The 17,307-nt window shown below is 46.9% G+C and overlaps 1 protein-coding gene across 5 annotated transcripts in view; it reads right to left on the bottom strand.

The window, feature by feature from the left end:
• Positions 1–17,307, bottom strand: part of SNAPC4 (small nuclear RNA activating complex polypeptide 4) — a 40,318-nt gene that overhangs the window by 20,111 nt on the left and 2,900 nt on the right. For 2 of the 5 annotated variants that reach the window (XM_029063077.2, XM_029063081.2), the window contains exons 3-12: positions 13,237–13,392; positions 12,480–12,520; positions 10,592–10,765; positions 9,489–9,614; positions 7,864–7,942; positions 6,566–6,647; positions 5,004–5,108; positions 4,838–4,910; positions 4,039–4,203; positions 630–777 (exon numbers count right to left, since the gene is read on the bottom strand). In XM_029063077.2, coding sequence (XP_028918910.1) covers positions 630–777; positions 4,039–4,203; positions 4,838–4,910; positions 5,004–5,108; positions 6,566–6,647; positions 7,864–7,942; positions 9,489–9,614; positions 10,592–10,765; positions 12,480–12,520; positions 13,237–13,372 — 1,129 coding nt within the window. In that variant the 5' untranslated portion in view covers positions 13,373–13,392. Of the gene's footprint in view, positions 1–629; positions 778–4,038; positions 4,204–4,837; positions 4,911–5,003; positions 5,109–6,565; positions 6,648–7,863; positions 7,943–9,488; positions 9,654–10,591; positions 10,766–12,479; positions 12,521–13,236; positions 13,393–13,676; positions 13,706–17,307 lie in introns of those variants that run through there. The other 3 variants (XM_029063079.2, XM_029063080.2, XM_029063082.2) reach the window with 3 other exon arrangements.

Here is a 17,307-nt window from a genome sequence, read left to right as displayed (position 1 = left end):
TCATCTGCAAACGTGGATTCAATACCTGGTCTCCCTCCTGTTTACACTGTGAGTCTCATGTGCAATCTGATTATCATGTATCTTCCTCAGCACTTCATAGAAGGCTTGGTACATAGTAAGCTCTTAACAGATAATAATAATGTTGGTATTTGTTAAGCGCTTACTATGTGCAGAGCACTGTTCTAAGCATTGGGGTAGATACAGGGTAATCAGGTTGTCCCACGTCAGAGTCTTAATCCCCATTTTACAGATGAGGTAACTGAGGGACTGAGAAGTTAAGTGATTTACCCACAGTCACACAGCTGACAAGTGGCAGAGCCGGAATTCAAACCCACGACCTCTGACTCCCAAGCCCGGGCTCTTTCCACTGAACCACACAGCTTAGGACAGTGCTCAGCACATAGTAAGCGCCTAACAAATACCATTATTCTTAGTATTAATTGTAATAGTAGTATTAACAGCAGCAGCAGCAGCAACGTTATGGGGACAATTGAGTTCAATGATTCAAGCCGCTTCAAGGAGACACATTAAAAAAATCTTATTGGCCCTCATGATCCAAGAGATTCCAGAAGGAAAATCTGAGTAGGGAAAGGGGTCACTGAGGGACACGGTATAAAGAGCAAACTTACTTTTCTTATAGGGTATGTGGCTCCCGACTCTCATTTCTCCAACAAGCTGGGTGAGCATCTGGTCCTCCTCTTTGGTCCACTCTTTCCTCTTGAAGTCTTTGTTGTAGGTCTGGTACTTCTGCAGGCACTGGAACGGGCTGCGGTTTGTCTTTGGTGGAGAACGAACAGACAGACAGGGGAGGTGACCACTGGTCTCTCTGCCGAGGCTCTCCCCGATGGGGCCCCTGAAGGGAGGTCTGGTGAGGGTCCCAGGGCACAGGCAGAAGCGGGTAAGACTCCAGGTGGCTTAGTGGCCTGCTCCCTCCTAGCCTGCCCTTGAGTTGGGCCACTGTCCCAGGAGAAGCCGCTTTTCTAAATGAGGGTTCTGGCCACCTCAACTGGACTGCTTCTCTGGAAGAGCAGCTCTTTTGGGCTAGACAAGAGAAAGACCGAGTGGCTTACAATTAATCAGTTGTATTTACGGAGCACATATTGTGGGCAGAGCCCTGTATTAAGAGCCTGGAAAAGTAGAGACGAATTGGGAGACATGATTAATGCCCACATGGAGCTTACAGTCTATAGTGGGAGATGGATGTTAAAATGAATTACAGAAAGGAAACTGCATTGCAGACTGCATTTACCATGAGCCCTGTAGCTGCATTTTGGAAATGGAGACACGACTTGCTGGTCGTGGACAACTAAAGCTCTGTGCTAGGCTGTGTTTAAAATAAAGGCTCTTCGCAAACATCTTTCGGAGAGAGCACCGGATATCGATGTGCTCTAGCTTTCACTGGCTCAGGTATTTGCTAAGAGTTGAATCCCACAGTGTGATTCTATTAATTTACTTTAATGCCAATAATACATAACAAGGCTTTGAAAACACATCACGGTTTACTGATGGGGAGAAATTCTGAACCCAGCAACATTTTCTGAGTGTCAGTACATCACTCATTACTATTTGAGATGAATATGATTTCAATCTGCCGTGGCTTCATTTCTGAATTTGACTTCATGCCAATAAAACATCTATTTAGGGTCTTTCTATTTTGGCTCAGGCCACCAGGGTTAAATTATATTCAAATAGAGTAACTGGAGAGGCAGCACTGACTAGTGGATAGAGCACGGGACTGGGAGTCAGAAGGACCTGGGTTCTAATCCTCCCACCCTCCGCCACTTGTCTGCTGTGTGATCTTGGGCAAGTTACTTTGCTTCTCCGTGCCTCCGTCAGTCAATCGTATTTATTGAGCGCTTATTGTGTGCAGAGCACTGTACTATGTGCTCAATTACCTCATGAGCCCCATGTGGGACATGGACTGTGCTCAACCTAGTTAGCCTGTATCTACCCCAATGTTTAGTACAGTGCCTGGCACATAATAAATGTTTAACAGATTTTTAAAAATTGCTCTTTTTCCCTCAATGGAAGCTTCTGGATGCCACCTAGTGGCAGAACTCTGCATTATAGGCTCAAGGCATGTTCTGCAACTATGTGACTTAGTGGAAAATAATAATAATACTTGCTAAGCACTTACTATGTGCCAAGCGCTTTCCCAAGCACTGGGGCGGATGCAAGTTGAGTAGGTTGAACACAGGTCCTGTCCCTCATGAGGCTCTTAATCCCCCTTTTACAGATGAAGTAATTGAGGGCCGAAGAAGTGAAGATACTTGTCCAACATCACACAGCAGACATGTGGCAGAGCTGGGGTTAAAACCCAGGTTCTTCTGACTCCCAGGCCCGTGCGCCATCCACTAAGCCATGCCGTTTCTCAACGACCCACTCCTGGAATTTGACTGCTGTTTCCCTGGCTCTCCAAGTGTGCTAATGTAGGCTCTCATGGCCTTGGAATTTCTTACAGCAGGTCATGCTTACATACATTGACATGAGAGAATAGATGTCAACTGTTCCCACACCATCCGATATCCAAACACAAATATTTTTGCCCTCTGCAAAGCGGATTTACAAGGCCAGAAAGAGGACGACTGTCCCATTAGGTTTCTGTCCTCAGAAACCACTGGTCCCAGGATGAGCTCAACATGAAAAATTCCTGAGGGGAATTCCTCCCCAGTCGGCCCCTTTTCAGCCTGGCTGGGAGCAATGGCTAGGACTTTCCTTATGAGAAAGAGGAAGGGCCTGGGAATCAGAGGACAGGCCTAGGAATCAGAGGACCTGGGTTCCAATCCCAGCTCCACCACTTGCTTGCTTCATGACTTTGGACAAATCACTTAATTTCTCTGTGTCCCTGCTTCCTCACCTGCAAAACTGGGATTGGATACCTGTTCCTCCTCCGACTTAGATTATGAGCTCCTTGCGGGCCAGGGACAGTGTCTGACATAATTACCTTGTGCTTTGAACACTGCTTGACCCATTCATTCAATCGTATTTAACAACATCATCATCAACAACAGGCCAGGCTTATAGTGCTCCAACAGCAATGTCAGCCTATCAAAAAGCATGGCCTAGTGGAAAGAGCATGGGCCTGTAGTCAGAGGATCTGGGTTCTAATCCCAGCTCCGCCACTTCCCTGCTGTGTGAGGGAAGCAGGGACACCTGTCCCAGGTGTCAAGTTACTTAACTTCTGGGACAAGTTACTTAACTTCTCTGTGCCTCAGTTACCTCACCATTGAAATGAGGATTAAATCCCCCTCTATCTCTGTGAGACAGAGGCTGGAACTGCTTAAATACAGTATAACTGGGTTGGACATAGTCTCTGGTCCCGAGAGGACTCATAGTCTTAATCCCCATTTTATAGATGAGGTAAATGAGGCACAGAGAAGTTAAGTGACTTATCCCAGGTCACACTGCAGACAAGTGGCAGAGCTGACAAGGATCAGAACCCTGGCCCATACTCTTTCCCCTAGGCCCCACTGGAGAAGCAGCGTGGCTCAGTGGAAAGAGCACGGGCTTTGGAGTCAGAGGTCATGGGTTCGAATCCCGCCTCTGCCACTTGTCAGCTGAGTGACTGTGGGCAAGTCACTTCACTTCTCGGTGCCTCAGTGACCTCATCTGTAAAATGGGGATTAAGACTGTGAGCCCCATGTGGGACAACTTGATTCCCCTGTGTCTACTCCAGCGCTTAGAACAGTGCTCTGCACATAGTAAGCGCTTAACAAATACCAACATTATTATTTCCCAGATCTTGCCTTCAATACTGTCAAATACTTTATCATGGCTAACCTAAATCCTGCTCCAATTTCAGACTTATTTCCTCTACTTCGTTCCTTCTTGGGAATGAGGGAGAAGGAAAAGGGAGGGGGCAGTTCCCCCAACCCATATCCCTAACTCCCATTCTCAAAAGAAGCAGTTGGAGGGACAGATGGACAACTCCAGTTCTACTCCCAGCCGAGACTTCAGGAGTCTCCTGGGATGCCTGCCCGCCGGATTCCATAGCCCCTGAATCCCCACAATCAGAGGACCCAGCCCAGGAGTCCTTACCCCCAGCTCCTCGGCTATCTTCTGCCAGTTGAGGTAACTGTGTTTCGCCGCCACCTCCTTGAGCTTCTCAATTTCCTTCTCGCCCCACTCGGCTTTGTTGATGCTGGGGTGCTCGTGGTTCTGCCAGAACTTCCTCAGCTCGACAGCATTGCGGGTTCCTTCGAACTGGAGAGACGAGTGCAAACCGGCCTTGGACACAGATGACTACGCTCACCCCCAAAGACTATTATTGTTTTAATGAGATGTACATCCCCTTGATTCTATTTATTGCTATTGTTTTTGTCTGTCTGTGTCCCCCGATCAGACTGTAAGCCTGTCAATGGGCAGGGACTGTCTCTGTTGCCAATTTGTACATTCCAAACGCTTAGTACAATGCTCTGCACATAGTAAGCGCTCAATAAATACAATTGAATGAATGAATGAATAGTACCAAAGGGCCTGAGGGAGCTTAATGAGGCTGGGCCCTGTCCATGACCAGGAGAGCAATCACTCAATGGATCACAGTATTTACTGAACACTTTCTGCATGCAGAGCACCACGTACTAAGTGCTTAGGAAAGTTTATTGTTCGGTAGACGTGATCCCTGCCCAAAGGAAGCTTATATTCCACCAGGGGAGACGGACAATAAAATAAATTACAGATAGGGATACACACAGCCCTCTGCCTTCAAGGAGTCACAATCTAAACCTGACAAGGGCTATTCCAAGAAAATGGTTTCTCAGCTCCAATTCTCCAACACCCGACGCTTCCCTTGTTGGCAGGTTAGCTCATTCCTGTCATCCAGTTGGGATGGACTTACATTGATATTGGAAATCTTCTCCCAGTCGTGCTCATCCATTCTGTCCCCCAACAGTCTCTCAGAGGGAAGCTGACTGCAGCGGGGGGCAAGGAAAACATCATTACTTTCTGCCCAGTTCTCTCCGCACAGCGAGGAAGAGAAGCAAATCACAGTAACCCTATCTCACTTGATGTCCTCGATCTCTTTCTCCGTTTCAGCGATCTGTTTCTCCACAATCTGCCGGTCCATTTTGTTCATGATTTTTTCAAGTTTCCGGTTCAAGTATTCGAGCCTATTGACAAGTCAGAGATGACAGAGTGAGGTGCATAAAAAAAGACGGGGTCAAGGCCAAGCAATGAGAAGCGGCACGGTCTACAGGGTAGAACCCAGGCCTGGGAGCCGGGTCCTGGGTTCTAATTCCGTCTCTACAGCTTGTCTGCTGTGTGATTTGGGGCAAGCCACTTCACTTCAGTGCGCCTCGTGTTACCTTCCCCACCCCCAAATGGTGATCTCACTGTGCGAGAATGGATCTCAGTGCCTACCAGTCCAAGGAGTTCACCCTCTGCGAACAGACACCTTCCTAAATTTGATGCCTCGCACCCAAAGTGTAACTTTGGCAGCCTGACCAGATGAGAGATGGTGACCTGTCCACTTTTCTTTTGTCTTCTCCATAAACCAGCCTTATGGCAATATCAGTCTGGCCTGATCCTACGAGGGCTTAGGGAAAGAGTCCACGGTGTGGACTATTCCAAACCACAGATAATTAAGATCAGCCTAGTTAGACTCACACAGGTCACCTTGTCCATTCCCAGCCCAGAGAGTGTTTTGTTTTTTTAAATGGTATTTGTTACGCACTTACTATGTGCCAGGCATTAAACACTGACACAGATACAAGATACTCAGCTTGGACACAGTCCCTGTCCCACATGAGTCTCTCAGTCTTAATCCTCATTTTACAGATGATGTAACTGAGGCATAAAGAAGTGAAGTGAGTTGTCCAAGGTTACACAAGAGACAAGTGGTGGAGTCAGAATCAGAACCCAGGTCCACTGACTCCAGGCCTGCGCTGTTCCCACTAGGCCTTGCTGCTTTTAAAAGGAAGCTGGCTGACAATATTTCCTTCATTCATTTCAAACTGTCAATGAGGCTTTATAGAATAAGGAAACACATTAAAACCTTGCACTCAGGAACTGCATACATAATCAGTAAAAGGCATTTATTGGGTGCTTACTCTGTGCAACCCACTACTAAACCTTTGGGAGAGTTCAGTAAAACTACGAGCAACAATCCCTGCCCTCAAGATACTGACAATCTAGCAAAGAAAATATATAAACACATATTCATGGACACATATCTGTACTCATAAACTTATAACTATATCCAAGGTATTTAAAAATGCTGCAGTTATGAGAATCAATTTTAAAATCAAAGAGGGGTAGCTTATGATACGAAGTGGAGATTGATTTTAAACATACAGTACTTGGGGAGAGGAATAACCAGAGTCAAAATTTCTCCTCGAGAGATGGGGTAGTAGTGGATTTTCTAAGCTATCCGCAGACAGGACAGCGCAACGAGGTGCCTGAAGCAGGACTCAGGAATCACCAGCTGAAATGAATGGATTGTCAATAACCCTTCTCCCTGGCATGAAGCAGAAGGGGAAATCAGAGTTCCTGGCCCCGACGGATCTAAATTGGATGTGTTCGGCTCGGTTTGCCATCAGTGGGACAACAATCTTTCCCGCCAACTTACTTCAGTAACTTGGGCTGAAGCAAACGTTGCAGGCGGTCGCTCATCACTGAGTTTCGAAGCAAGGTTTTTTCTCGAGTTTTCCCTGCAGAACAACAAACAACATGGCCATCTGAACACTGACTTTTTTGGGAGAATGAGTCGACGGGATGTAACATTTCGGGCTAAAGGAAAAATTAAGCAGGAGATATAATGAAGGAACAAACAAGCATGGAATGTACTGGCTGTCAATGGTTAAGTCCACTGGCTGTCTCTATTCAGTGGAAGGATAATAATAATAATAATGGTGGTATTTGTTAAGCGCTTACTAGGTGCCAAGCACCACCTAAGTGGTGGGGGGATACAAGGTCATCAGGTTGTCCTACGTGGGGCTTACAGTCTTCATCCCCATTTTACAGATGAGGGAACTGAGGCACAGAAGTGAAGTGACTGGCCCAAAGTCACACAGTTGGCAAGCGGCGGAGCCAGGATTCGAACCCATGACCGCTGACTCCCAAGCCCAGGCTCTTTCCACTGAGCCACACTGCTTCTGGAGACCTGTGTGGGCTCCTCCCTCGAGCTGAATCTCAGGCCTCTTGGGCACGATCTCTGGCTTTCAGGGAATAGAGCACAGGTCCGGGAGTCAAAAGGACCTGGGTTCTATTCCATGCTCGGCCACTTGCCTGCTGTGTGACCTTGGGCAAGTCAGTTCACTTCTCTGTGCCTCAGTGACTTCCATCTATAAAATGGGGACTACAACTGTGAGCCCCATGTGGGACAGAGACGGTGTCTAGCCTGATGAGCTTGTACCTACCCCAGTGATTAGGACAGTGCCAGGCACATAGCAAGTACTTAAATACCATTAAAACAAGTGTGCACATTTGTATCTGTGCAATACTGAAACTATTTTCCCAGCAGTTTGAAACAACAACCATGCAGTGGTGGGGAGGGGGCAGACTGCAGATGCATGAACATATGGCTTGTGAGGGAGTGGAGGGGCATACATAGTAAGAAGCAAAGATCTGTTATCACCATCACCCGGCCTCCACTCCACCTAGGAGGAGTAAAATGTTGGAGGGGTCACGGGCTACCCCAGTCCCAGAATTGGGTGACTGAAGAATTCCTAGGAGACTGGTAGATCCTTCGGACTCAACTCTAGGGACAGGGAGACCTGCAGTGATCACCACCATTCCACGTGGCCAAAAGGTCTGCCTTTTCCTCCAGCCAACCAGGCGTGAACCACCCCCACCAATAAGATGCAGAATAAAGGAATCCAGGGGTTATTATCCAAGGGCAGAACCAAGGAATCACTGAATTCTTACATTTGGTCACCAGCAGCTCCTCAAAAGACTTTATGCCCTGGGCTACTTTTTCTCGGGTTTCTTCATTGGCTGGGGGTCCCTGTTGAAGAAAAAAAGAGTTAGACAAGGCAAATTTGACCCCTGCTGCAGCCCAGCCTGCACACTTCGCTCCTCTGGTGCTGGTCTTCTCACTGGGCCTCAATCTTGTCTGCCTCACCACCGACCTCTCGCCCACATCCTACCTCTGGCCTGGACCGCCCTCCCTCCTCGAATCCGACAACTACTCTCTCTGCCTTCAAAGTCTTACTGAAGGAACATCTCCTCCAAAAGAGGCCTTCCCTGAACCTTCCTTTCTTCTTCTCCCTTGCCTTTCTAAGTCACCCTGATTTGCTCTCTTCATTCATCACCCCCTCCCAGCCCCACAGCACTCATGTACATATCTGTATTGATGCCTGTCATCCCCTCTAGATTGTAAGGTCACTGTGGGCTGGGAATGTGTCTGTTTATTGTTCTATTGTACTCTCCCAAGACCTTAGTACAGCGTTCTGCATATACTAAGCGCCCAATAAATACAACTGAATGAATGAATGAACTCAAACTCAGGGGCCCGCACGCCTTACAGAAATAGAGGCTGTGAGATGCACGCACTCTTAGGATCCCCGCTAAGAACTCACCCTTTCATCTTAGGCCTCACTGGGAAAAAACCCAGATCTTTTTCTTCAAATGCAGGACATTCTATCCTTGGGAGAACATAATTCCATTGTGCTCTGTAAAAGCTCTAAAAAACCACTACTGATTGATGGATTGGGTGCATTTACAGGCTGTAGGCTCATTATGGGCAGGTAATGGGCTTGCTAACTCTGCTCTATTGTGCTCTCCCAAGTGCTTAGTAAGTACCTTACTCTGCACATAGTAAGAGCTCAATAAATACTACTGATTATCTATGCCTATGAGAGGGGAGAGCCAGTTTTTTAACCCTTAAAGATCAGCACCGATCCCCTGGCTATAGGCTGTACTAGGATGATTCAGGGAATTTGGCTACGATACCAAATCTACCCAACCCGGACCCAAGAAGTCTATTTTCAGCAAAAGCACCAGCTGGCTTTCCATGTTCTAGTAGTTTCCCAAATCTTTCTCTCCTCCACCACTCGCTCTCTGGGTATCAACCCTAATCAGTCCCTCCCCACAACGCTTTAGCATGTATCTCCACTGTGGGACGGGGACCAGTCCTGAACGAATGGTCACATCTTCTTCCATTCATTTACTACAGTGCTCTACCCATTGTAAGTGCTCTACCCATTGTAAGCACTTCACGAATGCTACTATTAAATAGAACAGAATTACGCTTCAGTAGCATAGACACCCAAAATAGTCTCCAGGGAGGGCCTCCATAGAATATATCTTACAAGTCAGGTTTCGACCCATACTGCCCCTGTATGAAGTCCTGGTTGCTTCCATTCTGGTGCCCTCTGAGAACAGAGCCCCGAGGGTTTCCTGCCACATGATCTGGGCTTCTCCTATCCATCTAACTTAAAACAAAGGCATCTACTCCAAGATTTAAGCAAGGCATAGCGTGTACAACGGTCCTGGGGATTTTGCAACATGGCAGGAAGGGGCTGAAATCACAAGTCAGAGAATGCACTCACGATTCCAGTAGCTTTATCCTTGAAGTATGGCTTCATGAAATGGCCCACGAAGATGTTCGAGGGCAAACTCTTGCCCTCTTTGGTCTTGGCAGTCTTAGAACCAGCTAGAGCCCACATGACCTCCTCCTGAAACAGAAACAGCTACCTTATTTCAGAACGCACGACCTGAAGGAAACGAGGTGAAGACGGAAATCAAAATCAGGCACCATATGAACCAAGCTAGCAGTATAAATGAGGTCCCAAAGTCTATTTCTCACCTCCTTTAAAACTCACCTCCTCCAAGAGGCATTCCCAGACTGAGCTCCTCTTCTCCCTCTACTCCCTCTGCCATCCCCCCTTTACCTCTCCGCAGCTTAACCCTCTTTTTCCCCTTTTCCCTCTGCTCCTCCACCTCTCCCTTCCCATCCCCACAGCACTGTACCCGTCCGCTCAACTGTATATATTTTCGTTACCCTATTTATTTTGTTAATGAATTGTACATCGCCTCGATTCTATTTAGTTGCCATTGTTTTTACGAGATGTTCTTCCCCTTGACTCTATTTATTGCCATTGTTCTTGTCTGTCTCCCCTGATTAGACCGTAAGCCCATCAAACGGCAGGGACTGTCTCTATCTGTTGCCGACTTGTTCATCCCAAGCGCTTAGTACAGTGCTCTGCACATAGTAAGCGCTCAATAAATACTATTGAATGAATGAATGAATATTTCTGCTTTCCTCCAGTCCCTGATGCTCCCAAGGAAGCTATTACTTACGTCCTTTAAACACTTGACATTTAAGCGCTGGATATTCACCCCACCCTCAGTCCTACAGCACTTACGCACGTATCTGGAATTTATTTTAATATCTGCCTCCCCTTCTAGACTGTAAGCTTCTTGTGGGCAGGGAACACACCTACCAACTCTGTGGTAATCTAGTCTTCCAAGTGCTTAGTACAGTGCTCTGAACACGTTAAGTGCTCAATAAATATCATTGATGGATTGATTGATCCATCTATCCATCCATCTATTGATACTTCTATTATTATGAGCAGAATACATGACATCCTCTGCAAGCCCATGCTAGCTTAATCTGTACAGGAATGAACTTCACCAGGCCCTTTCCCACCTGTTGCTCTTTATTTTGAGTGAGCAGAACTTCAACTTCCTCTATCTTTTCTTGAATGACTTCCTGATACACTAGGTTCATCTGCAGACAAGTCTCTGGGTCTTCAGGGAGATTTTTATCCTTGTCGTCGTCGTCATCATCTTCACTGCTGGCCTCTCCTGACTGTTTCTCCTCCTCAGGAAAAAACGCAAAAGAAATCAGATAGTGGAGGAGGGGCTCTGAATTCTCCCAACTAGCACAAACTTCTGAGGCTTATACTGGCATACCAGAATCCTATCATTTTTCCAGTGGGTTTTCACCCTTCCTGAAACAACTGAGCACTTCTTGTCTTGAATACCTTAAGATTTCTAACCCAGACTGAGCCCCCCTTTTCCTCTGTTCCCCCTCCCCTCCCCATCGTCCCGATGCCCTCCCTCTGCTCTACCCCACTCCTCACCCCACAGCACTTGTGTAAATATGTATATATTTATTATTCTATTTCTTTTCTTAATGATGTGTATTTATCTATAATTTCATTTATTTTTATTGATGCTATTGATGCCTGTCTACTTGCTTTGCTTTGTTGTCTGTCTGCCCCCTTCTAGACTGTGAGCCCATTGTTGGGTAGGGAGTGTCTCTATTTGTTGCCGAATATTACTTTCCAAGTGCTTAGTACAGTGCTCTGCACACAGTAAGCACTCAATAAATATGAGTGAATGAATGAATTTATCTCCCCTAAAACACAAAGCAGTAGCAACTGAGCACTTCTCGTCTCGGATACCTCAAGATTTCTCTCCCCTAAAACATAAAACAATGCCGCATTTGATCAGATAGACCTGTTGCTTTTTCCAGGTCAGTATTTTGTATCTGGCAAAAGCACCAAAGGATTTGTGGTGAAGTGGGCGATGGTTGCAACATACAATGGGTTGTGTTATACCTAACATCTCTAATTCTCAGAAACAAAGATTCGGGATTTTTTTTTTTTTTTTTTAGTTTATCTAAACCAGAGGTGTCTCCAATGAATCAATGCCTTACCAAGGCAGGAGAGTTTGCGTATGCCAAAGAAGCTTAGTGCTATGTCATTGAGAGATATTCTCTCGCTAAGGTTACCCATAATGGAAAGGTCTAAGCCCAAGTGTCAGAGAAAGTTGATTCGCCTGTGCTGGGCAGCAGCAGCACGGGAAAGAGTCAGAGGCAATGATCAAATGATCAAAATGTCGATCAAAGACAACGACAGAAACTTAAGTTTTTACTGTGCCGAAGAAGGTAATGGTAAACCACTTCCATATTTTTTACCAAGAAAACTCTATGGATAAAGTTCATAAAGTCATTATGAATCAGAAACGACTCGATGGCTTTTGGAAAAAAAAAAGCTTCAGGCCCGAATGCTTCACATATTTGACTTTTAGAACCCCAGGTGGGCTCCCCCAATTCACCCAAATAGCAAATCCTTCAAGCAAATTCCTCCACCCTATTAATTTTTAGGAAAGCCAAGTTTCTTGTCCCAATCAATCACACTTATTGAGCACATTTATTTATTTATTAGGGACCTCTTCTAGGCCTTTTTCTCCCCCTTCACAGAAAGGCAGTATGGTCTACTGGATACAGCACTGGGTCTGAGAGTCTGAAGGACCTGGGTTCTAATCCCAGTTCTGTCACTTGTCTGCTGTGACCTTGGATGAGTCACTTAACATCTCTGAGCCTCAGTTACCTCACCTGTAAAATGGGGATTTAGACCGTGAGCCCCATGTGAGCTAGAGACTGTCCAACCAGATTAGATTAATATACCTCAGCGCTTAGGAAAGTGTCTGATTCATAGTAAGCAGCTAACAAATACCATTTAAAAAAATGAAAAAAAACAAACAACTAATGGAGCAGAAGAGACTGACTGGTCGGGCAGTTAACTTACCGCAGAGATGTGTGTGTCCAAGCCATCATCTTCCAGGGAATCTGTTGGAAATGAAGAGACGGCCCTCTGTGAAAATCACATCTCAAATGATAACCTCTTCAGCCACGGGAAAGCAAGTGATCTTGTTTGTCGGCTGGGGAAGGAACTGTGTTGTGAGACAGGCTCCCACTTCCCAGGTTAATTGCCCTCCTGTCGGCTCAGGTCTGGGGACAACCCCTCTCTCCTCAAGAGAGCACTTTGGAAACCGGCAAGAGGTTGGCAACGAGCAGGAATCCTCACCTTCTTTTGAGAGGGCCATCTGCTGCAGTCCTTCAATTTCTGAGTACAAAATGACCAGAACCAAAGAACCACTATCTCCCCATGGAGATTTTGCCCCCCAAGAATAATAAAATCTGGCCAAGTTGTCCACGGGCAACCCTTACAAACCCAGGGGTGGGATGGAGATCATTTCAAGTGTTAGTGTTAGGGAAGTAGCATGGCCTAGAGGAAAGAGCATTAGCCAGGGAGTCAGAGGATCTGGGTTCTAATCCCAATTCCATCACGTGCCTGCTGTGTGACCTTGGACAAGTCACTTCAATATGCCTCAGTTCCCTCATTTGAAAAATGGGGATTCAATACCTGTTCTTCCTCCTACTTAGGCTGTGAACCCCACCTGAGACTTGATTATGTTGTATCTACCGTAGTACAGTGCTTGGCACATAGTAAGCACTTACCAAATACCACGATTATTAAGAACTTTAGGTCAACTCCAACATACCTCCAGAATCAGAATCGAGACTCGATTCAGAAACAACCACTTCAATGGTTGCAGTGTTGGGGTCCAAGCTCCTTTCCAGTTCCTCGATTTCTTTCCTGATCTTCTCTCTTTCTGCATTCAAATCCATGGCTGCCATGACTTCTGTGCCACTAAAAACTACAGCAAAAATCAGAAAGAAAGCAAGGTCAATGTCTTCCAAGCAAGGTCTTCCAACCTGAGAACACTCAAGTTCATTTCAGATGAAGCAGCATGGCAGAGAACGAGACTGGGAGTCAGAAGGACCTGGGTTCTAGTCCCGGCTCCACCACTTCTCTGCTGGGTGACCTTGGGCAAGTCACTTCACTTCTCTGGGCCTCAGTTACCTCATCTATAAAATGGGGAATAAGACTTTGAGCCTCATTTGAGACCCGGGCTATGTCCAACCTATGGGGATTCAATACCTGTTCTTCAGAGAAGGAGTGTGGCTTAGTGGAAAGAGCCCGGGTTTAGGAGTCAGAGGACGTGGGTTCTAATCCCGGCTCCGCCACCTGTCTGCTGTGTGACCTTGGGCAAGTCACTTAACTTCTCTGTGCCTCAGTTACGTCATCTGTAAAATGGGGATTAAAAGTGTGAGTACCACGTGGGACAACATGATTACTCTGTATCCACCCCAGTGCGTAGAATAGTGCTTGGCACATAGTAAGCGCTTAAATACCACAATTATTATTCCTCCTACTTAGGCTGTGAGCCCCATGTGAGACTTGACTATCTTGTATCTACCCCCAGCGCTTAATACAGTGCCTGGCACATAGGTAAGCCCTTAAACACCATAAATAAAAAAAAAGACAACTTCTCTTGGCCATGCTGGATCCTCACTTTTTCATTACCTTTTAAAAGTGAGCACACAGCCCCAAGCAGCATGGTTTAAAATCAAAGCCCCCTTGCTTTCACCACTCTATGAGGAGCTCAAATCCCAACGCTGCAATCTGACGATGTGGCTCTATCTGAAGCAGCACGGTGTCAGGTGAGTTGAGCTGGTAATATTTTGCGTCGATAGCACCCAACTGATCCTGCCCTACTCCCCAAATGCCCCACGGGGCAACTGTGCTCAAATTGGACCACTAGAAAGCACAAAAATGGCATGATCTCCCGTCGGTTCTCAGAAACCTTCCTCGACTTGCACAGCTGTGAGATGGGTGCTGGGGACGGTGAGTACAACTCAGCAGAATTAGCACACACGTTTCCTGCCCATAATGAGTTTACAATCTTCGGGACTAGTGGGGAGATTAAAAATTACGTGGGAAGATCTCATGGAGGAGATATGATCTTGAAAGAGTTTTAAGATGGAGAAAAGTGTGAAGGTGAATATTCTGGGCTCGGCTTTGAGGTCAAAGGGTAGAGACAGCTGAGGCAGAGTTATCCTTGAAGAGGGGTGCTTCTGAAAGGCAGAGTGAAATACAGGGATCCAAACAAAAGATCAGGTGGTGTGAGTTGTGCATGAGGCCTGGAAAGGAAGTGGATTCCTTCCTCTAGACTGTAAGCACCTTGTGGGCAGGGAAGGTGCCTACCGACTGTTCTACTGTACTCACCCAAGTACTCAGTACAGTGTTCTGCACCCAATCAGCGCTCAGTGAATACCACTGATTGATTTCTGCTTTATGGTGAGACTCCTGATGGAAACAGCAGATAAGGCTCGGTCCTGAGACCTGCGGGCCAAGAACCTGCGCTGAGGAAGCGATGCTGGCACTGATGGGTTAAACGGTGCCCCTCGCCCTCTCTCCAGCCCCGACTGTCGGGCTTCCACTAGAGCACAGAGTGGGGAAAGTGGGCAGGGGGCTCAAAACACTGCGAAGGGATCTCTAGGATTTGATCACATAAAGAAGCTAAAGGCAGAGAGGAATCTGGCCTCCTGGAAAAGCACAGGCCTGGGAGTCAAAGGTCCTGGGCTCTAACCCCAGCTCTGCCAGGGATTATCTGCTCTGTGACCTTGGGCAAGTCACTAAACTTCTCTGGGCTTCAGTTCCCTCATCTGTAAAATGGGCATTAAGACTGTGAGCCGCATGTGGGACATGGACTGAGTCTACCAGCTTCTTCTGACTCCCAGGCCTGTGCTCTATCTAAGCCACACTGCTTCTCAATTCCATTGAAAGACAATCCAGGACTCAATCAATCACATTTACTGAGCACTTACTGGGTGCAGAGTCCTGTACTAAGCGCTTGGGAGAGCTCAATATAACAGAGTTGGTAGATACATTCCCTGCACACAATGAGTAACAGCCCCAGCTAATTTGAGCCCAATTCTTTCTGGGAAAAAGTGCCACATTCTCTACTTTTAGCTCCAAACTAACACAACTGCCACTCCTCCCTCCAAACCAATAACTCCTGCAAAAACAACAAAAAAAAAGATTGGTCAGTTACTACTCCTATTAGACTGTGAACCCCATGGGGGAAAGTGACTGTGCCTGACCTGGTTATCTTGAACCTACCCCAGTGCTTAATGTTTACTGGTCACACAGTAAACTCTTTGCAAATACCACAGTTAATTATTACTTCAAACTCTAATTGCTCTTTCCCAGATCCTGCCCTGTCCCTCTCCTTAAATGAGGAGTCACAGACCCCTGGATAAGTGCCTCCCATTCCTGGATAAGTGAACAAGCAGCGGATGGACCATGGAGTCAGGTGGGTAGAAAAAAGGTGGGTAGGTTGCTCCTCAAGGAGCCTCAAAAAAAATTGTCAGGCAGGAAAGGCCAGCGCCTCGACGCTCGCCAGCATCTCAAACAGGCGGGCTCTAATCCACAGTTTCCTGACCAGCTTGCGGCTCTAAACTGTAAACTCATCCTCTAGACTGTAAGCTCGCTGTGGGCAGGGTGCGTGTCTACCAACTCTGTTGTGCTATTCTCTCCCAAGTGCTTAGTACAGTGTTCTGCACAATCAATGGTATTCATTGAGCGCTTACCATGTGCAGAGCACCGTACTAAGCACTTGGGAGAATTAGTACACAGTTGGTAGACACGTTCCCTGCCCACAGCACTGCACACCGTAACTGCTCAATAAATATCACTGATTGATTGTGCAGAGCACTACCCTAAGCATTTGAGAAACCAATTTATTAAATAAATGCTGACACTCAATAACTACCCCTTCTCTTGAGTGGCAGGGCTCTCCAGATGTGGGAATATCCCTTTAAAGGACCAGAGCTCTGATACATCTGGATATCTAATCACTGTCAATTAAGCCAAAGAGCCTACAGGCTGTGTGTTGGCAGTGAGATGTGAAGGCAGGAACTCCAGGCGCTTGTCCCAACTCCCCACCTAAGCTAAGGAGTTAAGGGGAGGCTCCCAAACACTTCTGGGATGAGTCAATTCTAAGGCAGCATGTCCCAGTGGCTAGAGCGTGAGCCCGGGAGTCAAAAGGACCTGGGTTCTAATCCCGGCTCTGTCACTCGGCTGCTGTGACCTCAGGTCATGTGCTTAACTTCTCACTGCCTTACTTGGAAAATGGGGATTAAGACTGTGAGCCCCATGTAGCCGGGTAATGGCCTGGGTCCAACCTGATTATTCAGTCACTGGGGAAACAGCAATGGGAGTCAGAAGGTCATGGATTTTATTCCCGACTCTGCCATTCGTCTGCTGTGTGACCCTGAACACGTCACTTCACTTCTCTCTGCCTCAGTTACCTCACCTGTAAAATGAGGATTGAGACTGTGAGCCCCACGTGGGCCAGGGACTATGTTCAACCTTTCCACCCCCAGGGCTTAGAACCGTGCCTGGCACATAATAAGCGCTTAATAATAATGATATTGATATTTAAGTGCTTACTATGTGCCAAGCACGTTCTAAGCACTGAGGTAGATACAAGGTCATCAGGTTGTCCCACGTGGGGCTCCCAGTCTTCATCCCCATTTTACAGATGAGGTCACTGAGGCCCAGAGAAGTGAAGTGACTTGCCCAAGATCATACAGCTGACAAACGGCGGAGCTGGGATTAGAACCCGTGACCTCTGACTCCCAGGCCCGGGCTCTTTCCACTGAGCCACGCTACCCTATCTGTAAAATGGGGATTGAGCCTGTGAGCCCCACGTGGGCCAGGGACT

The sequence above is a fragment of the Ornithorhynchus anatinus genome, chromosome 4 (genome assembly GCF_004115215.2).
Source record: "Ornithorhynchus anatinus isolate Pmale09 chromosome 4, mOrnAna1.pri.v4, whole genome shotgun sequence".
In the NCBI taxonomy this organism is placed as follows: Eukaryota; Metazoa; Chordata; class Mammalia; order Monotremata; family Ornithorhynchidae; genus Ornithorhynchus; species Ornithorhynchus anatinus.
The sequence above is the reverse complement of the archived record's forward strand: the minus strand, read 5'-3'. Positions and strand labels throughout refer to the sequence as shown.